Source organism: Asterias amurensis, chromosome 2 (assembly GCF_032118995.1).
Source record: "Asterias amurensis chromosome 2, ASM3211899v1".
Taxonomy (NCBI): Eukaryota; Metazoa; Echinodermata; class Asteroidea; order Forcipulatida; family Asteriidae; genus Asterias; species Asterias amurensis.
In genome coordinates, this window is record NC_092649.1 from 8793606 (window position 1) to 8815975 (window position 22370).

The following is a 22370-nucleotide window of genomic DNA, read 5'->3' on the forward strand; positions in this document are numbered from 1 at the left end:
CTTTGATTCATGACAAGGTGCAGTAGGTGTAAGGTTGGGGAGTCTGCTGCTACTGCAAGTGTGGGTAGGCCTGTTGGGCACGTCTGTCTTTGATTCAAGAAAACCGTACGCAATTCGAAAATGGTTGTTGTCTTCGAATTACGGTGAAGTGACAGAATTGGAAATTTTCACTTTTGGTCCATGGTATTAGTTGGCTATCGTTGAATCAAGATAGAGTACAACATCGAAACGGATGGGGAATGTAATGTTACAAGTATTAAAATTGTCAAGCTATTTGTGAGGAAAAACTCGTTTGCAATCGCTTATAATGACCACAAAACCATAACTTGTGGGGAAAAGAAAGACGAACTAGAAGGTGTTTTACCATCTTATCAGCTTCGTGACACAATTCCCGAACTAAACATAGATAACCCATGCTACCGAATATCAGCTGATCACTAAAATGAATAACCAGAATAATTATAGTTTAAATAGGCTTTTATCGTTTCATTCGCCAGTTCAAAGGCCAAACAGCAAGTCATTACTTATAAAATCACAATACAGCTAGTATCCAGAGTTGCTTGGTTACACCAAGTTGGCTGGATTTAGGCTATCGGGGCCATCCACCAACAGCGCGGATCTTGACCTACTTCGAAACCATTTTGTGTAAGGTGTCCGGGAGATCTAAAGATATATTGGTATTATTGTATATTTCTGGTAGTGAAACCAAGTGAAGTGCGAAAAGCCCATACCAAAATTGCACCCAGATAACCTCAAAGGATTTGGGTACTTTTTGTAACACAAAAACACATTGTCCACAGATTTACATTAAACTTACACCGTTTGAAGATAATGATAGTAGAAAGCATACCTTCAAATATTAGTTGCTGAGGTGCTGTAGTTTTTGAGAAATGAGTAAAACAATGTCATGAAAATACTTTTTTACATGCTAAAATATTTTTCGTCTCATGATCACCGAGACGAAAATTATCTTCATGATATTGTTTTACTTGTATCTCAAAAACTTCAGCGCATCAGCAAGTAATATTTTCAGGGAAGCTTTCTATTATCATTATCTTCAAATTTGCTCCGTATCCATAACACTATTTTTTGTTTTAATTTAACTTCCATTGTTTATTTTCTTGACCTGTTCTTGACTGTCTTTGACTTAAATAATTTATTGTACTTTACTTGTTTATAACTCTCCCTTTTCACCAATATGGAAATAAATGTTGATTGAATTGAAACATATTGAACTGAATTGAATTGTTTACCTCTTTATGAGCTCGGAAGTATCTGACGTCAAATAAGAGTTCTTGTTCTCCACCATCTTCGATGTATTTCCCCTTGTGAGACGCTCCCGTGTTGTCGACACTGAATATGAATAAGAACATTAATGGGAAGGAACACGTTTGGTAAATACTCAAAGCAAATATTAACTTAAAAACTGACTTGGTAACGAGCATTGGAGAGCTGTTGATAGTATAAAACGTTGTGGGAAACGACTCCCTCTGAAGTAACGTAGTTTTTGAGAAAGAGGTAATTTCTCACTCAAATAATAAAAGACTTCTAGCTAGAAGTCTTTTATTCCTATCTGAAAGCACACAAATTCGTCCAACAAGGGTGTCTTTTTTTCATAATTTTTCACGCAACTTTGATGACCGATTGAGCCCAAATCTTTTACAGGCTTGTTGTTTTATGCTTACTATGGGATACACCAAGTGAGAACACTGGTCTCTGACAATCACGAAACGTGTACCTTGCCTTTAAAACTGAGTTTATATCGTAGATGTTATGTTTGCATCGGGGATAAAGAAAGTTTTTTGGTTTTACCCATACACCGATATGAGATATGAAAGCTATGTATAATTTACTAGGTTCTTTCCCAAGTTTTGCGGAAAAACAGGCATTGTTATTTATTTGGAATTCGTATCCGCGACAGTTGCAGTTCTAGAGGAGATTTCTTATAATTAAAGGCAGTGGACACTATTGGTAATTACTCAAAACAATTATTACCATAAAACTTCACTTGGTCACGAGTAATGGGGAGAGGTTGATAGTATAAAACATTGTGAGAAACGGCTCCCTCTGAAGTAAACTAGTTTTCGAGAAAGAAGTAAATTTCCACAAATTTGATTTCGAGACCTCAAGTTTAGAATTTGAGGTTGTGAAATCAACCATCTAAACCCACAGGGTGTGACCAGGGTGTTTTTTCTTTTATTATTATCTCGCAACTTCGACGACCAATTGAGTTCAAATTTTCAAAAGGTTTTTTTTATGCATATGATGAGATACACCAACTGTGAAGGCTAGTCTTGGACATAGTGTCCAATGCCTTTAAACCACTGAGACTGTTCGGCTGGGAGAGGCAGTTCGAATCACATCATTAGTAAGCAGCAATCGTCTACCGCAACTTTTTTAATAGTTCCAATGTTAGCGGTCTCCCTATTTTGTCTATATCTTTGTTGAGGGTGACAGTCTGAAGACGCTGGACACATTTAGTAATTATCTCAACATATGCACAAAATAACAAATCTGTGAACATTTGAACTCAATTGGTCGTCGAAGTTGCGAGATAATAATGGAAGGAAAAAAACACCATTGTCACACAAAGTTGTATGCTTTCAGATGCTTGACTTCGGTCGGGACCTCACGCGTGAGGTCTCGAAATCAATTCAAATACTTTACTGAGAAAATTACTTCTATCTCAAAAACTACGTTACTTCAGAAGGAGCCGTTTCAGACAATGTTTTATACTATCAACCTCTCCCTATTACTTGTTACCAAGTAAGTTGTATGCTAACAATTAGTTTGAGTAATCACCAATAGTGTCCACTGCCTTTAAAATAAGATCCTCTTTGGCGTTTATTATTTGATATATGTTTCCGGCGTGTATTTCGTAAAATACATAGCCTACTCGTTAAAAAAATACTCTAGAATAAAACATTTTGTATTATCAAGAACACCTACCTAAGAAAGTGGCTTTTGCATAATCTGTGTAAGAAGGTTATGAGTCTGGCGTAACTCTTGAACTTTTGAAGTAACCTCTTCTGTTGAACCAAAGAGAGAAAACATTTAAAACAATAATACCGAACAATATTTCCCCAACTTCAAATGTATTCGTGATTTCAGCCAGGCCTAACCGCTAATTTCACGACAAAAATAAGTGCATGAATAAGTGCATTCCCATGTTGGGAAGATCATCTAAACAAACAAACTTAATTTCTATGCAAATGGCTTATTAATTCAGTATGTCGGTGGCCATTAAAGTTCTGATTTCCAACGATGAAATTGTCAGACTTACTTGTCTCGCTATCCTCGCTTGTTGTAATCGAGTTCTTAAAGAGTTCACAGTGGTACCACCAGTCGCTAAGAAAGCCCCTCGGCCATCTGAGCCTTGGAACGACACTCTCTCCAAACCATCTTTAAGGAAGTTGGGTGATGGTCTCCGACCATGAGACGGACTTCTGGGTCCGGTACGAGGTCTCACAGCGCTATGGGACCTGATATCCAGAGTCGATGGACCACCTTCTTCGATTATTCCGGGTACTGTAAAATTCTTCCTGCTTCGGTGTCTACCATCCGAGGCATCATCCACTGGGAATGTCTTCGCCAGAAGGCTCCCCCTCCTACTAACAGCGCCGATACCCCGCCCCTTCGCGCCATCGTCCCCGGCTAGAGGATCGCTTCGACGGCGACCGGCAGCAAGGCTTCCCCGTCGACGGGATTCGAACCTGGCCGACGCACCGTTGGTCCCGTTGAGCACTCGCAGCGATGCCAGCATGCTGTTCCGTCGAGCGCCCTGAGCGAATCGTGCCAAATCTAGATCTGACTCGATGGCAGAATACTCACTACTCTGGCGTCGACGCTGCTGGAGGTCCGGCATTATATCAACCATCGATAAAGACGTCATTTTGTTTTGTTTAGCACGTCTGCTAGAGCACTTCAGCTAAAGTAAATTTTAGTGGGATATATGACACATTAATGTCTCAAGTGAAGAAAACACATCACCAATACAACCGAGAAGTTTATGCCCAAAGTTCAAAAAGTGCTTTCAGTGGCAGATGTTTCACTCGTCGCCCTTCGGGCCCAAAGTTCAGCCAGAATCATCAACATGAGTGCCAATTACTTTGGTCCTCTACCCTTTACTGTGCTTTGATGGACAGATGTGTACAATAGACTTGCTGTAAAACCACTTTGCGATGCCAACTCAATATTTCACGGCATCACACGATCTCAAAAATGTCATTTCTTGATCGGTCAGATATCTTCATCCATGTCGTATGACATACCCATCTTCCTTGAGCCTACCAGTGCGAAGAACTTTCGTTGTCTAAAATGTTCTTTTGCACTGGTAGTTTGTTGGGGGTTAGCACAAGGGCTTAGCTTTCCACCGTAACGGTGTTTACGTTGGTAAGGGAGGAAGGAACACAAAAGTACAGGAATTCATCCTTACCGTAAATAGAAAGCAAGCTCGTTACGCGGGGTCGGTACAAGAAGAGAGAAGTGTTCTTGAGTGGTAGGGTGACCACTGGCCACTGTCCACTTATAGGACTTCTGTTAGAAAGCAGACGGATGGAGTGGGGCAGGGCTTCTGGGTGGACAATCGGACTTGGCGAGCTAATTCGTGAATAGTGTCGTTCGGGGACAACTTAACCCTAAGGAAACATTCTTGGTCATTCTGGAATGGTTTATACGGAATGGTTGAAGGACATTTATTTGTTTTCTTTTCATAAAAGGTTAACATGAATGTTGGGGAATGGTTTGAGAAACTGAGCCTTCGAGAGAACTATTCATCAAGAAAACAAACGAAATTGATAATTTTAGCATTATTTCAAATTTTACACAGTATCAAACTGTATATGAACAGCGTGCATTTTTACCCAAACCGACCAACCAAACAAACCCGCAGAGGTGTCTCGATTAAAGACGAAAACAAAGTGATTTTTACTTAGATCAACAGTGGAGTAATCAGAGTGATCAGAGGGCGGAACTTGCCAAAAACAAGGTTTTACAAAATTCATAAAAAAGGAATGGGTTTTCCTTTGAATTCCTGATGCAATAAACAGTTCGTCAAAAAATTTCTTACCCCTCTCCCACCCCCAAATGACAATATGCCACATATTATCGAAAACAATTCATTGGCAAAAAAAGTGAAAGCTCAATGACAACAAAGTTCACACCAAGATAACTATTTCCAACTCAATACTTTCCAAGTCAATGAACAACTAGCATTCTACGAACATTGCTTGTTTTGATTGCCACAATCGAAATAAGTGCGTGTAGGAAATGATTGTGCACAATTTCTTACAAAACATGGTACAAACTCCGCGGCAGTGAAGTTGATAACATGAAGTCCCCTCGATCCACTAAGCAAAAGTATAGTTCTGGGCCAGTTTCCTAAACTTGTAAGTGGGACATGCATGAAGCAGGACAGTTCTTTTCAGAACTAAGCAGTCTCTTGAATTCCAAAATCTATTCTGCGGTAGCAAGTAAAACAAAAAGCAAGACAAGTTCCCAAAGAACAAATATACACAGCACAGCAAACATGGTGTTACCAAAAACTGAATATTATACATTTGATACCTCACCATGCAAAGCTTCAAAACCATACAGGCATGACATTTTTTTCGAACTCGTTTTCACTAAAATTGGATCAACCAATTTTAATAAAAATTTCGCAGAGTAGTCGTGGTTTCACTGAACAAGTTCCAATATTATTTATTCAATAATTCATCGCTGGTTTTGTTATATTAACCTTCCCCTCGATGAAATTCACGGCTATGAATGCTCCACCTGCACCTGTGTGACTTCAACACGTGAAGCATCTCAACAAAAGACCGAACCTTCTTTATTTACAAACACTCTGACTGCAGTCAACTTGTGGAACAGGTTGCCGGGTTATACATAAGCCGATAAAACCGTGTCTATATTTGCTTTCAAGGCTGCAGTCGATTGGTGGTTTTTATGTAAATCGGGCAACTGGAAGTCAATTGACAAATGACAAATTATATAAGAAGAAGTTGACAACAATGAATTTCAAAGTTATAGAATTTATATTTACAAATCGGTTGTGGTGGAGGGCTGTCGCCGGAACCAGTAAACGTTGCTATTTGACGATGATATTTTTATTGAAATATGAAATATAAAGTCATTGCTTGTGATTCTAACTATGACTCCAGAGTTCTTTTTAATATCGAGGATTTTAGATTCAATAACGGCCTCATTTTGCCAACTTTTATTCAAAAACTTTGACGACGACCGCCTGGGCTTGGTTGATAGAGCTACTTTAAGCTAAAACAAGAAGCTAAGCACAACAAAAGTTGCTTACCAGAGTAATTGGTTACCAGCCAAAAGACTACGTTACTTGTTTCATTTGTGGCTAATATCCTGCTTTTATTTCTGCTAAGCAGACATTTGTTGAGCAAATTTGTCTGATTAAGCAGCTTTATGAAATTGGGCCCTGGTTGCCCTTTTCTAAATCACGACTTGAGCTTGAATTTGAACTTAATTCGGCTGTATCATTTGAATAAGAAAAAGTGCATCTGGCCGATTTTGATCTGATATAATCACCAACATAACGATAAATAACCTTGAGACTTTTATTTGATTTTTATTGATCAACATTAGGACTAAAACAATTTATTTCATGGAGCTGCTTCCTGGGAATTGTGTGCTTACGGTCCGTTAATTTATGCGCTTTATACAATTTATGCGCTTTATACAATGCCCATTCACATTATTGTCTGCTAAGCAGAAATGAGCAGAATACCAGTCACAAATAGTGCATGTGACATGGTAGTTTGCCGGGGAACCTTGTTCTGGTAAGCAATTATTGTGTTATACTTTATGAAGAGTGCAGTAGGCACACAGTGCCGTCGTAACGGTAAACAGAGCCATGAACTTGACCCTTCGCCATAAATCAGTACTATTTGTATTTTATAGCCCAGATTTATTGCTTAAGCTCCTCAAAAATTATTCTTAACTTGACATTTAACTTGTGTTTTGGTTTTATGCCCCTTAATCGAGAACTTTGCCACGACGAACAGGTTCTCGTCGACAGAGGGCGCGCTGTTAGAGACGCGTTGGCTGTTCTCTCGTGTCCCCATCGGGTACACCATGGAGGAAGAAAATAGACCGAGCGAACGACGATTTTTTGTTGTCGTTGCAGGGTGCACTACCCTAAATGGAGAGGAACTCATGCGCATTGCCTCATTAAAGGCAGTGGACACTATTGGTAATTTCTCTAAATAATTACCATCACAAAACTTTCCTTGATTACGAATAACGGGGAGAGGTTGATGGTATGAAACATTGTGAGAAACAGCTCCCTCTGAAGTGACGTATTATTTGTTCAAGTTTAGAATTTGAGGTCTCGAAATCAAGCATCAGAATAAAGCACACAGCTTCGTGTGACCATGGAGTGTGACAAGGGTGTTTTTTCTTTCATTATTATCTCGCAAATTCGACGACCGATTGAGCTCAAACTTTCACAGGTTTGTTGTTTTATGCATATGTTGAGATACACCAACTGTGAAGACTAGTCTTTGACAATTACGTGTCCACTGTCTTTAATCATGTAAGCCCACAACTTTGTCTATAAATCACTATATACAGGACTTGAAGGTCGTGTGGCTTTTAGTGATTGTTGGAAAATGGTCCAATAATTATGGAAAAATGTACCCCTGTTGGTTGCTATTTTAAACCCGAGCATTAATTTGGAGTACACTGGCCCTTTGCAAATGGCACTACTTGATCTAGGTGTAGAGTCATTTCCAAGGATGCATGGGGTTTGGCCAGTTTAGACGAATTGTGGGGGGGGGGGGGGTTCTGGATGGGCCTAGCTCAAAATCCAAACGGCTAACCTATCCAATTTTTAAAATAAATTAAGTTTAGTTGTTTAGTAATGATTTGGTCTGTTATAAAGAGGCTGTTTTAAAAGATCGGGGTTCTGGTTTGACCTAGCTGGGCCGGATATGTCTAAAGTAGAGACTCGTAGCAGAGAACTATTTATGGAGAAGCCATGTTTTAATCACCCCGTAAACAGCGCCCTCTGTTGGCGGGTATAAACACAGATATTGTTAAAGAGGCTAAGAGACTTTTAAATATTCTTTAAGTATTTTTGAACATTTAGCATTTAGCACTAGTTGCTATACGGGGAGCATTATGCACCTTTCATAAGCCTGAACATAACCGCGTCTTCTATTGAAAAACAATTCGCATGGTTAATGTGATCCTTTTATATAAACACTTGATTTGATTTGAATTTGTTAAAATATAATACACACACTGTATGTAGCAAGAGGATAACAATGTCAATCAATACAAAAGTAGAGGCAGATAAAAAACGGCACTAAATAATATAAGGATAAACCCAAAAGTCAATAAATTAGACTGATCTCCAAGTCTGGACTAGTACACCTGGTTATTTTCAATTGATGACCAAATGAAGGTATCCAAATAATTACTGGATTGACAAGCTCAGGGGACAGACCCAGAAGAAGGCATGCCAAGCGATGAAGGGACTGCCTAAAGGAAGATTTTAGAACCACGGGATGAACAGTAGAGATATATATATTCACGTGCCGCCAACATGCGGATCAATAGCTCATCCAGTTGGTAGAGCGCTGGCACCATTATGGGCAGGTTCCAGTCCCGTTCTAGTCAATGCTTCTTTGTTCAACCCTAAATATTTAGAACATTGTCAGAAAAATAATACAATATTATATTATCAGTTCAAGCCGTCTAACACCTGATATATCTATAGTTTAAACAAATGAAACTGTGCGAAAAAGCTGTGTCGAAAGTATGTTGTGCCCCCCCCCCCCCGCCTTCTCTCACACACCACCAGAAATATCCTTACTCCTCTGAGTCAACCTTTTACCTGACTACTAAATAGCTTTTGATATTCCTCAACAACTTTTGGATCTGGGTATGTAGCACCCCCCATCAGCTGGTGTCCTGTCACTCCACACACAATCCCAACGGTCACGTCTGGGGATTACCATCTACCCACAGACGTGATGTTTTTTGGGGGGCGTTCATAAGTGAAGTTCACAAGTGAAGTCGATCGGCATTTGCTTATGAAAGTTCCAGCACATAAGACGGGTTGCCCGCTGATTCACGCCGAGTACACACCACACCACTATACCTCGCGCGGTAGAGCAATCAGCATGGAGCAGGTTCAAAGTGCACTTCGGCTAATCATCGTTATTCTCACAGTATCTGATGGGATGGCAGGTGAGTAACTATTATTGTCTTTTGCCGTCTAGATCACAAAGGAAACGATTTTGTTGTCACAATCCTAATGAATTGGAAGCGAAGGTCGAGTAGGCATGCAGGTTTTTTTTGTTTTTTTTTTTTACAAGCGGCCGAATTAATGTTGACTTTGACGGTGCAAGTGATGGACACTGTTACCAAAACATCACTTAGCCTTCGAGAAAGACTCTGCAAGGGTCGAAACGCCAGGTTGTTGTCTATTTATTGCAAAAGCATTACTTGTGCACATGACATGTGTGATTATAAATTAAATTTCTTATAAAACATGCTGTAATGCCAATGCAGTACACCGGCCTATACATACCATGTGTATGTATACATGTAGTACACCCAAGCAGCACGACATTCCAAAAAACGCACCCATCCCTTGGCATTTCGAGCAAGGTGAAGAGACAACAAACACACCATAATATACACATCCAATGATACACCTCGTCTCTCAAGAAATGATAAATGGTTTTCTCTTTTTGCATATGACTGACAGGAAGGAATGTTTACAGTGAAAACACAATTCAGGGCTTTGTAATAATTATACTAAGGTCAAGTGATTCATTCATAGGAAGGTCATCCTTTAAAGAAATAATAATATTGTAGGCCTATCTTTGAAATGTTAGATAAAATACAGCTACCCTGGCGGGATTTTAAAGTTCGTTCCAAACAATTCAGTCTGAAATACTTTTAAAAATCAGAAAGTTAACATGTTGAAAACATCAAAGATTACAGCTGTTTAGTTCGATATACAACATCCGAAACTAGTCATTACAAACGTATGCATCATCAATAATACCCCTCCTCCGTTGCCCCCCCCCCTCCCCACCGCCCCCCCCCCCACCAATAAAAAGTCACGAAATACTACCTTTTTTTATCGCATGTTCATCATTTGATTGCAATTAATGGTCAAGAAAAAGTGTATTTATATATTTATGATTTAGAGTATCATGGTCACATAATTAAGAAATGTTAAGATATTTTTGGATGATTGGTAAGGATTAAGTTGTCACAACCAAAGTTATAGGGACACTAAAATGATGTATTCCATGCTTTAAAATGGGTATGGTGTTTCACTTTAAGCCCAAAATGTTCATAGGTTTGTTATTTCATTTAGATAGTTTATCATACACGAACACTGTCTGCAACTATTTTGTCAGCTCTACCACCCCTTTAAGAAATAACTAGGACCTAGGCTTAATATTTCAGCTGAACATTTTTGCAAAGTAGGTAACAGTCTTTTCAGTAAATAATTTTTGGGGTTGAACAAAGAATTCCCTTGTGGTTTATATTGATTTTCAGTAAATAATAAGATTTGTTACTGTTACCATTTTTTTCCCTTATACAGCCTGGGGCTGGTTTCGGATGAATCAAATAGATGAAAGCAACATTTTATTTTGATGGATTACTCGATGAGGGCTCAGTGACTGTGCATTGTAGCTATAATAGAAGTTCCTTATGGTTTTGGGTATACGGCATTCAAGAAGGTCCTTTATGGAACAATTGTTTATATTGAACACATTTTTGATCCCAATGACACGGTATGCATATAACTGTGTCCCAATAATTGCAAAACCGATGAACACTGTACACCTCGACTGTAACAGAAAGTGTTGTTATACCGCGGTGACAAACTGTGAAGTTTGATTGGTCGAAAACCAATCATGTGACAGCATTGGTCGATTTCGCGCTGTGTACGAAACAACCGCGGGTTCGAGGGAATTATTTCTTGTTCGTCTGCTTATTAAACAATGAATAGTCCGTCGTAATAATGTTTGAAAATGACAACAGAACTTCGAGAAGAGGAATAACAATTATGCAAAGGTATAACAAAACAATTGTTGCACGCTGTGACTGGGGTCCATGGGTTTTGTACACTCGAGGGGAAACGGCACCCTCGGCTTCGCCTCGGGTCCCATTTCCCCCTCGAGTGTAAAAAACGCCATGGACCCCGTCACAGCGTGCAACAATTGTATAATGTTACATGTGAATTGTTATTGTCTCGTTTTGTCTCATTTCGTAAGGATAATTATCTTCAAAATGCTAGCTTTTGAGGCAGTGTATACTTTTGGTAATTTAAAGACCAATAAGCTCACTTGGTGTATACCAATACATAAACTAGGAAACTTGTGACAGTGTGGACTCCATTCGTAATAAAAGCTGAAAGAAAATATTGAAAGAAAAACACCCTTGTTGCATATTGTGCTTTCATCGTGACTGAGAAAGGCTTGGTGTGCCTTTTGACTAAACAAAATAACGTGCACGCGTGTACGCACAACTCTCAACCAATGATAGTTTTTCGTTGACTTCAATGTGGGAACTGTTTTGGACCTGTGACGTCATTCATTCATTCATTGATTTTCATTTCGGGGTTTGGATTCGGTCTGGATTTGGCTTCGACTCCGTTCTTTCGTCTGAAGCCTTGAGCACGTATACGCGCAATTTTCATAACAACCGCGGGGCCAAGCTAGCCTGAGCCGAGTCTGGAGCCGAAGCCGTGGTTTCGAAAAGGGCTAGCGAATGCCTGTAAAGTGGAGTATAGGTTTACGCACGCGCATTTGTCTTTAAATTGTAACACAACCCTTAAATTTAAATGGTCAGATTCTTCTGCTTTTTGTTTTTGCTTTTTGTTAATGTGAGAATGAAACGAATTGAATCAACCCTTTTTCAAAACAATCAGTGCTAATATGAGAACCCGTGCCCTAACGTGTGTTTTGACTCACATTTACAAAAACCCTACCTTCTCAATTCACACCAAAAAAACACACAATAGTAGTCAGCACTTGGCCTTCATTAATTGCCCTGAACGATTTAAGATCTATGAAAGCAAGGTCACGAGTTCAAACGTCTCAGGTTGTCCGACCCGCTCCTGTTGTCGCCGAAAATATCAATTTAGTCCAATTATTTCAACCACCTCTAAGTGTTCTGGTTTCGTTTCTTTTAATAGTCTTTAGTGTGGCAGCATTATGTTTTATTGTCAACGCCGCGCCCGATATTTAAAAGTATAGGGTCATTAGATTGGTACCTACTACACTCCACACAAATTAATGACATGAAAAAAAAATTACTTGAAAGAAGCACTGCAGCTGTTGATAGTTGAACTATTTTTATTTCCTTCGAAGTAATAGGGGTTGGGTAAATTTTCATCCCAAATCATTTGAGAAACGATTTATGCATGATTCGTTTCTCAGATTTCAGAATGCTGCGGCCAGGGATGCAGTTGGTACCCTTAAAGGCAGTGGACACTATTGGTAATTGTCAAAGACTAGCCTTCACATTTGGTGTATCTCAACATATGCATAAAATAACAAACCTGTGAAAATTTGAGCTCAATCGGTCATCGAACTTGCGAGATAAAAATGAAAGAAAAAACACCCTTGTCACACGAAGTTGTGTACTTTTAGAGGGTTGATTTCGAGACCTCGAGTTCTAAATCTGAGGTCTCGAAATCAAATTCATGGAAAATTACTTCTTCATACTCGAAAGCTATGGCACTTCAGGGGGAGCCGTTTCTCACAATGTTTTATACCACATTACTCGTCACCAAAAAAGGTTTATGCTATTAATTATTTTGAGTAATTACCAATAGTGATGTCCTTTGCCTTTAACTTTGATGGATCACATGCACAAAACACTGTATTCAGCGGATTGGTATTGTGTCTTTTTCTTCTAATCAATTGTCTATAAATCGGCACGTGACAAGCAACAATCTATGGCCATACTTACGGGCAATTAGTGGTTAATCAAAAGGCACATCAAAACACATCAAAAAGGCCAACTAGAGAAAGCACTCTGACAACAGGAAGTTTTTCCAACGATTTTGTTTACATTAATTTTGGGTTTATTGGAGATTTTGCAAGCAAAATAAACAAAGCTTTGATTTTGGGTGGGTGGTTTTTTTTTTAATAGACGGATCTATTTCTCTGGTGGATCAGGATCGTAAGGAACTCTACAATGAAGGAACTTTCAGATTGGAACTCATCTTTATTCCTTTTTCCTTTTTAAAGATTCCAATAGATGTACCCAGTCTAGGGGTTGGCAAGACAAGCTTAATGTGTTTTTGTTACATGGGAAGTCCAAGGTAAAATTTAGTTTTGTGATGCACTCATTTTTCGACGGACGGAGTCCTCGTGAAACATGGGACATACAACATTGTCGGTTAAAACCTTCGTGCAAAATATTACAATTGATATAAGCTAAAAAATGAAATATTACTCAATTATGACTGCTTTTTATAATGTTTGTCTTCAGCTATTATACCTCCAGATTGGTCTCCTTTGGCTAGTGGAGGTCTTGATAATATTGCCTATTCCAAAATGCTCAAAAACAACACAAACCGTAACCAGCTTTAAGGCACCCCAGATATCAGTTTCAGAAATCATTCATTTTTATAACCCCCCAAAAAGCATTTTTGTTGTTTCATCAACTATTACTTTTAATGTCTTTTAGCGCCGGTTCGCACTATTTACATCCAGCGTGACCTTTAACCTGTCTGGGGGCGGAACCGGTGGGAAAGTTAGAGAGAGAGAGGTTAATGGGGCGATTGACTTTTTGAAATGAAGGGCGGGCTTTATTCGATGCAAACTCACGGGCTGTTGAGTGGAGGTATTTCGTGTGGCAGACATAACATTGACAAGTCGTGAAAGGGGCACGTTCAAGTTTCAATTTGTCCACAGTATCAAGATCAGTGATAAATTATAAATACCACAAGAAAGGCAAACAATCAGCATGAATTAACAGTACGTTTGAAATAGGATAGTTTTAAATAAACGTTTGAAAGTGGAGGAATTAGTGAAAGTTTGCAGTTGAGTAAAAAACGAGGTCCATTGTATTCGACGGTGTTTTGAGCTAAAGAGGTGCGACTAATTAATGGAATAGTCCGTTGGCCTTTGATCGGATGAGTTGGTCTATGAAAAGCGTGTGTGACCTTTTGTTATGAAACTGCATAATTATGATTGGAAAGATGTTTTAAAAGTATAGAATGTAATAATCCACACAAAATATATGCCTCAAAATCGCGTGGTTTTCCTTTTACTTTATGAAATATTTGCCTCTACCAATTAAGTGCCGTCTTAGTTCACGACAAAGTGAAAACCGTGCAATTTCGAGGAATATTTGTGGGGATCATCATTATATTTTACTATTAGAACATCTTTTTATACATATGGATTTTATAACAAACGGTTTCTATAACGCATAAACCAACTCGCACGATCCAAGGCAACGTGTCCCTTTAAGGTTACTAGGGGTGAATGTGGCGATGGGTTTAGCGCCAATTTCATGGATTTGATCGTGTATTAATCGGGGTGATGACACATCTCAAGTTGCAACTTTTCATCGACTCTCACCGAGGAGCGGCTGAGACCATACAGTGGTTCCATTCACTGTCAATTTGTTAGTGGTAAGCAATTTTTGAATCTAAATTGTGAAAACAAAATGACAGAAAATGCTAGAATATGCTGAGCTTTAAAGCAAAAGGGTTGCCTGTAACTACCGAGGCTTTAATATCATTTTACTATATTTATTTATACGACAATTATCTAATTTGATAGATGTTAAATTTGCATCGGGGATAAAGAATATTCAGTTTGGTTTTACCCCTATACACCGATGTGTGTTATACTCAGATTTCCCGAGTTCTGTGAAAAGAATCACAGGCATATTGCTCGGGTGGGATTCGAATCTACGACTTATCTAATTGTTTGAATGTTTATTATATAAATTACGTGAGAACGCCCTCTTGTCACCATTAACGAGACAAAGTCTTACAATCTTTTAACTTTGAAACATGACAGTTAGTGATGCCGTTGAAGTTGCAAAACCAGCTTAACCTGCCCAACCTCTCCCCTGCCCATCTTACGTACTTGTCAACTTGCCCAACCACCTTCCCAATCTACCAACCTGCAAATCCTTCTAACTTCTCAACTTGCCCAACCACCTTCCCAATCAACCAACCTGCAAATCCTTCTAACTTCTCAACTTGCCCAACCACCTTCCCAATCAACCAAACCTGCAAACACTTCTAACTTGTCAACTTGCCCAACCACCTTCCCAATCTACCAACCTGCAAATCCTTCTAACTTCTCAACTTGCCCAACCACCTTCCCAATCAACCAAACCTGCAAACACTTCTAACTTGTCAACTTGCCCAACCACCTTCCCAATCTACCATTCTGCAAATCCTTCTAACTTCTCAACTTGACCAACTGACCAACCTGCTTAACCTGCCCAACCTCCATCCTGCCCAGCCTTTACTAACTTAACTTGACCGACGGGTCAAACATGCCCAAATTGTTGACCAAACTTTACCAACATGCCAAATGTGCCCTAACCCAGTCATTCTGCCCAACTGTACAACTTCACCTCGCCCAAACCTGCCCAGTCCGTCACGTCGAGAATGCATCATTTCACATTTCAAATGAGTGTTAAATTGACAACATTAGTAATGTTTCTCAGAAAAGAACACATAAATTACTCCCTCTGTCAAAATCTTATCGAATTAAAGGGTGTTATGTACTTTTTGTAGGACAAAAACACAATGTCCACAGATTTACACTAAACTTACACAGGTTGTAGAAAGCTTCCCTGAAAATATTACGTGCTGAGGTGCTGTAGTTTTTGGGAAACGAGTTAAACAATGTCATGAAAATAATTTTGGTCTCATGAGACCAACATTATTTTAAGCATTTACAAACGTGTTTTCATGACATTGTTTTACTAATTTCTCAAAAACTACAGCACCTCAGTAAAGTAATATTTGAAGGGAAGCTTTCCACTATCAATATTTTCAAATCTTGTAAGTTCAATGTATATCAATGGTCATTTTGAAAAAGTACTCAAATCCTTTAATAACGTTTTCATCTCATGCTCGAAACCCCTAAATAACATACTGATCAGATGATAATATTTAAGTCAATTATTGTCAATACGAAGATGTCCACTGAATGAAGGAAATGAACAAAGACAGTCAACTTCCATCACACAGGAAACAACTAATTAATCGCTCGAAAACGTCACCCTGTAACTTTTTAGATGATGACAGCAATAACAAAGACCTCGTTTTTGCTGCCCACGAAAATGCTTGTGACTTTATTCCCAGGGTTAATCCCCTCTGTTTGCCACCTTTCTTTTAGCTCTCTTTTCTGTAACATAAAATGTAGACCTTTCTATCGCAGCGTCTCAGCCTGAGTCTTTGCCAGAAAACTCAGATGGAAAGCCATTTGCAAAGCAAAAACAAATAGCCACAGTTTGTAACAATGTCACATATTTTAAATATTCAAAAAAAAGTATTGAATTTGTTGGTAACAAAGCCAACATTTATTGAAGGTGTTTTAATTAACTGGAAGTTTGTAAAACATTGTATTTTGTCAACACGCTTGAGTGTTTTACTAACATTCGGCCACATCAACCAGCTCAGTTTGCTTATCGACAATAGAAATATTAGGATCCAAACAAAGATGGCCGCCCTAGGTCTGTGACTCGATCATCCCTTCATTGTGTGTTTGCATCATACCTGAATTACTATTAAAAATGGCCCGACTGTATTCCCCCTAAATACTCGTTTTCATTTAAAAAAAGATTATAATTGAGACGGTCGAAATCCTAGACGGCTGTTTTATGAGAGAAGTATAAACGACTGTATGAGAGAAGACTAAACGACTGTTACCATACGAGTGGTCTAAACGGCTGGGGGTTTTTTTCCACAGTGTTTCATGACACCAATCGCTGTTTGCTTGTGTTCGCCCACATAATATTTTCAACTTTATAACGATTTTAACCGCACAGTTTGTCATTCACGAGATGGCATTCTTTGTAAATTTGAAATAAAATGCAAATAAATAAAGTTCAGAAATTCGCCACCTGTAAAAACATGGGTTGCCGTGACCCACAAGGAACATGGGTAATGATTACGTCGGGATAAATAAGCACCAGTTGTTACAACTTGTACCGCGTAATGACAGAGTCTTGGCTTGGCTGGTTCGAGAGTGATGTAGGGCGAGCATTATCCAGGTCATTTGCAAAAAGCTAAATCGCTGGATTGAAGCTGAACAGGCTGTTTTAAAAGTAATTTGTCCAAAAATAAAAACACATTATAGAGTTTTGTTTATTTTGATTTCCTTCTCATTCATCATACGGTGACCTTCAAAGTGATTGGGAGCTAAAGGTCAACAACCTGACATGTTGCTTTTTTAGTTGAGTTTTTTTTGTGTGGTTTCGCAGCAGAAGCTTTTAATTTTTAGAGTTCTTTGTTTGTTTGTTTGTTTTTTCAGTTGGGAATCGCCTGCCCCTTTCGGCACAGTTGACTCGCATGCAGTCCAAGATAGATGTCTTACGGCGAGATGTTGATCAGTTACTGTCGGAATTACACAGATCACCCATGTATTCACCAGCACCAATCAACACAATAGGTAAAGTGGATCAGACGACCAAAACAAGTCTTTCAAGGCATGTTTCAGCCTCAAAATACATAGGCAAAATCTGATGACGCCCCGTGTACGACAACATGCAGGCAGTCGGTTTCACGAAACGCTTTGATTAATCCTATCTCGAGTTAGGACGAGTAGTAAATCCGTCTCAACGTAGGATTGGCTCAATGTGTCCTAACGTCTTCGGTTACGGAACCAAACTCGTCATAAGTCCTAAGATTAATCCCAAGTTAGGAAGAGTTTGATGAAAATCGACGGCAGGCCTGAGATCTATCGCTCAAAGTTGCTCAAACTCGTTAGGTCAGTTGCGGGGACATAGCCTTTTCAAACATCGCCCCAAGACTTTGGAATTCACTTCTTGAAGACCTCCAAACAAAAATGCACAACATCACTCTCTTTCAGCAGAAACTTCAAAACACAGTTGTTCATGCTTGTGTTCCCAACAACTTAACTTGAGCTTCTACATAAGATCCGGTGTCCCAGGAAATACCTGGGATGGGCTGTAGAAGGATGATTCAAAAGAGGGAGCTATCAGAAGTAGTTTGTACACAGTTTGCCATAATATGGGGAACCGAATCTCCGGGGGGACATAATCTCCTGCCAGGCGCTCTTGAATGGTTTACAGGAACATGTGCCATTACAAACGATGTATTATTATTATATAATTTTCAATTTGAATGCATTGGTCTATTGTTCTAATTTTTTGAAAACAGGTGATGGTTACGTGTATGCTCACTGCAGGATGGTACCCAATGGTATTTACAATCCAGATACATATGAACCAATCGTGGGGGATATTGACATGCGTCAACGGGTAAGAAACCACGCCATCTTTGCCTTGTCGTGTCTCTTCGGTTATGCACTAGTTCTTTATATACGAATACATAACATGAGCCCGACTATTTTGCCAAACGGTTTGCTAACTAACTTTTAAGTCCATGTACTGACGTCACACACGGCTAGCTGTCTGCTATACGCTTGCCATTATGGGATTAATATTGCACATGAAATTAGGGTAATTTTGTAAACGCTGTGACGCCTAAAAAAATGCGCACTAAATTAAACTGTGTCAACACACATGACATTGTTCCCAAAATGGTACAACCATGATTACTGTGGAGATGACGTAAGAAGGTATGAACATTTACATGAAAATTGCAAAGTCCATGATGGTAGAGCGCCATATAGAAACAGGCCAGAACAATACATCCTTTTCGCCATTACTAACTCACACCTTGTACGATGTACCCTGATCTTGTAACCAAAATCTTGTAAGCAAAATGAGATGATAATGTGACACATTCACTCACTGAAAAAGATTAACAGTTTCCAAGTTTTGGTGGCCAAACTCGGAAAATTCTTTGAATGGGCTTTCCCGTAATGCTTTTCAGGATTCCTTTGAAGCCACTAATAAATAATCCAATGCCATGTAATCGGTTTGTTGTAATGTATGCCTGTATTTAGGCAGTTGGCGGCCAGATGGACGTGAAGTTGTTCCTATACGGATTCAGTCAACCCAACAGCAAGCACGGTCTACACATCCACACCTACGGCGACCTGAGGAATGGATGCGGGTCAGCTGGAGGTCACTATAATCCTGGTGGAAACAACCACAGCGCCCCCTACGATTCAGACAGGTAAGTGTTTCTGGTTTGTGGTTATAAAATGTTCCTCTAAGGATAAAGACGGACTTGCTTTTTAGAACTAGTAATTTCATTTGATACGCTTTCATTGGATAGCTTTCATTGGATAAACCTGCAAGGACGTAAAGCTTTCTATATATATCTGTGTTTTGATTGGTCCGAAGTGACGTTTGGCAGCTGCACTTGCAGCAGGGGTCTACATATGAATGTGAAGATGGGACAAGAATTTACCTAAACTAGAGGCCACTCCCCTGGCATTCACGAGCCTCGCGTAGTGTGATGTCAGATGGTAATGCTAGTTTGTAGTTAGCCCGAACATATTGACGTCAAAAATCGGGGCACATGAAACCGATGTGGTAGGAGATTCTGTGTGTCCCCATCTCATCTGCGAACTGTGTTTAGGCGAAGGGTGTAACACACTAAATCAATATTTATTGTGGTATTTACCCATACACCGATGTGTGTTATTTTTAGCACTGTATACTCAGTATTTCCCCGAGTCCTGTGAAAAAAATATCACAGGCATGTTACTCGGTGGGATTCGAACCTACGACCCTACGACCCTTGCAATTCTAGAGCAGTGTCTTACCAATAACTAGACTCCCGAGATACCGCGACGATATAAGAAATGTTAAATTTGCATCGGGGATAAAGAATATTAATTTTGGTTTTTACACTAAATCAACACCCATAGCAACCAATGCTAAATGCTAAACTAGCTTTATATACTCAAAAACTTTGCAAATCAATTCAATTCATTTTAATTATCTCAGTTATGATCGTATTTTCCTATGATTCTTCCACGTCAGGCACATGGGTGACTGGGGTAACGTTCAGGCGGATGAGTCCGGCATGGTGCAGACGTCATTTAGCGATAAGGAAGCGGTCATTGTGGGCAAGAATACGGTCATTGGCCGGACCATTGTGGTAAGTTTGGTGGGTTAGTTTTAAGGAAATTATGAAATCTTGGGTTTTAAGGCCTCCATTATATTGTATTGTTTTCATGTATACCGTAGGCCTACATCAACCTCTGACATTCAATTTCTATTGCGTTATTTTGCACAAGTGTTGGCGGGTAGATCACCCACAAGTTGTTGACGTTTCATTTACGATGTCTTCATTGCCAGATCCATATTGGGGAGGATGACATGGGGAACGGTGGGAGCGAAGATAGCAAGATGACTGGCAATGCTGGTGGTAGGTTGGGATGCTGTGTGATCGGCCTGTCAGACGGCAAAGCATGGGAGGATATGTAAAGCGTTTACGTCATCGATCAAGGTCTAAAGGCCGTCCTGGAACAATACTCTTATGGTGCTCAATATGGTTTTACTCGGTTGAAATATGTCTATGGCTCTTTTCGAATTCAAGGCTTCGGCTCCAGATTCGGCCTAGGATAGCTTGGCCCTCGGTGTTTTGACAGCTGTGCGTGCTTCAAACGAGAGGACGGAGCCTGAAGCCGAATCCAAAGCCGAAGCCGTGGTTTCGAAAAGGGCCTATCGGTGTTTAACGTCAGCCATTTTGAATCCAGCAGGGATACCATCATCACTGCCGAAGTCTCCGATACATTTTTGTCTTATCACGCTGCAGGTTTATACCAAGCCTTCTTGTATGTGTTTCCGGTTTGTAAACTTATGTCACACTTCACCCTTCATGCGTAATTCTCTACGTCACATATTTCTCCCGCGGTAATTTTATCGGCGTCTTTTTTATACAGGTATTTCTATACGTCACACTTCCCCCGAGTTTATACATACTTCCGAGTTTATATACGTATTCCTTTACGGCATACTTCTCCGGCATTCGTATTTTTCTATGTCATAGTTTGTGTACGTAATTCGTCACACTTACATATTTCTAAGCGTCATGCTTCTCTCTGAATTTGTACACGTATTCATCTACGTCATAGTTTGCTCATTATTACATTATAGCGTAAAAACATAACTGCTGTCACAATAATGTCCAAAAAGTCTGACATAGGCCGAAACCAATTTTGTATTTATATATTGTTTAGCCTGTAGGGTTTAGTTCTATTCAAATCAAATCTCGTGACAATTGTTTTGAGTGATCTGGAGCTGTACCTGCGTGTGTATGATTTTGTTGTTTTCTTAAAGTATACCACCTAGGAAACCACTTACGTAGAACGATTTAAACTAGTCATTGTATATGTAGAAACAACTTCGCCCCAACTTCTTAAAGGCTGCGAATATATTTTATAATATTACATGTTTGTTAGACTTCATGAATTATGTGTAGTTTTTGTCCGTTTGTTTCTTTGATGATACAGTCTTTCTCAAAATAAACTTCGTTGGGGTTTTATACCCTCAATCACACATTCAGTTGCAATACGAGTAGATTTGATTTTCAAAGATGGGAACCATGCGTTGATAGTCGCAAACCATCTTTTAGTGTATATTGCTGTTAAAAAATAGATTGGGTCTAGGGCTACGGGCTATAGATGATGTGACCTGTGACATCAGATGTTTACAAAAGAGCCACAGAGCCCGGACTCCCTGCAGGCACGATTTGTACACAGCTCAATGGAAGAAAACCTTATATATAATCTTATGTTTTATGGAGATTGCGCTGTCTAATTCTTATCAACTTTTGATATGATCCAAGGGGGCACATCTCAACAAGCTTTTACTTTCATAGCTCATGGTTATATGTGGAAATTATGACACAAAAGACCAGTGTAGTATATTGCCTGCCAGAATACTGAAATAATGTACAAGGTCACACTTATTGTAAACAAGGTTCACATAGTCTATAAGGCTAGATTTCTGCGTCACCGTGCGTAAGAATATAGGATGCCCATGGGAGCAACATCCTTAGTAAGAGACGTAGCCATTGGCTATAGCCAACAATTCGGATACGGCCTGCTGCTCTTTATTTTTTAGGTCCGTCCATCGGGTACGATGGACGGATTTGCCATCTTTTTTACTTCCCATCTTTTTTTCGAATTTTTACTGCAATTTTAGAATGTTTTCTGTATAGTATATACATGTGTACTTTTTATGAGCTAGGTCTGGGAGGGCACATCTTTTTTGATGACAGT

General features: G+C 39.4%; 2 protein-coding genes across 3 annotated transcripts in view; one reads left to right on the forward strand and one right to left on the reverse strand.

The window, feature by feature from the left end:
• Window positions 1-9049, reverse strand: part of LOC139954473 (uncharacterized) — a 24834-nt gene extending 15785 nt beyond the window's left edge. The window contains exons 1-3 of one of the 2 annotated variants that reach the window (XM_071954282.1): window positions 8864-9049; window positions 2950-3029; window positions 1254-1353 (exon numbers count right to left, since the gene is read on the reverse strand). In XM_071954282.1, the coding sequence (XP_071810383.1) occupies window positions 1254-1353; window positions 2950-3029; window positions 8864-8929 (246 nt within the window). In that variant the 5' untranslated portion in view covers window positions 8930-9049. Of the gene's footprint in view, window positions 1-1253; window positions 1354-2949; window positions 3030-3283; window positions 4690-8863 lie in introns of those variants that run through there. The other variant, XM_071954281.1, reaches the window with a different exon arrangement.
• Window positions 8953-21979, forward strand: LOC139954474 (uncharacterized). The gene is made up of 6 exons (XM_071954283.1): window positions 8953-9219; window positions 17517-17654; window positions 18386-18486; window positions 19137-19309; window positions 20125-20242; window positions 20443-21979. The coding sequence occupies exons 1-6, from the start codon at window positions 9063-9065 to the stop codon at window positions 20569-20571; spliced, it is 816 nt and encodes a 271-aa protein (XP_071810384.1). The 5' UTR covers window positions 8953-9062; the 3' UTR covers window positions 20572-21979.
• The last annotated feature ends 391 nt before the right edge of the window (window positions 21980-22370 follow it).

Bases quoted from the DNA above. Each gene is read 5' to 3' on its own strand.
- LOC139954474 (XM_071954283.1), top strand. From the start codon at position 9,063: ATGAAAGTTCCAGCACATAAGACGGGTTGCCCGCTGATTCACGCCGAG. The intron at 9,220-17,516 runs GTGAGTAACTAT...TTGTTTTTTCAG, and splicing joins AGTATCTGATGGGATGGCAG to TTGGGAATCGCCTGCCCCTT. The intron at 18,487-19,136 runs GTAAGAAACCAC...GCCTGTATTTAG, and splicing joins ATATTGACATGCGTCAACGG to GCAGTTGGCGGCCAGATGGA.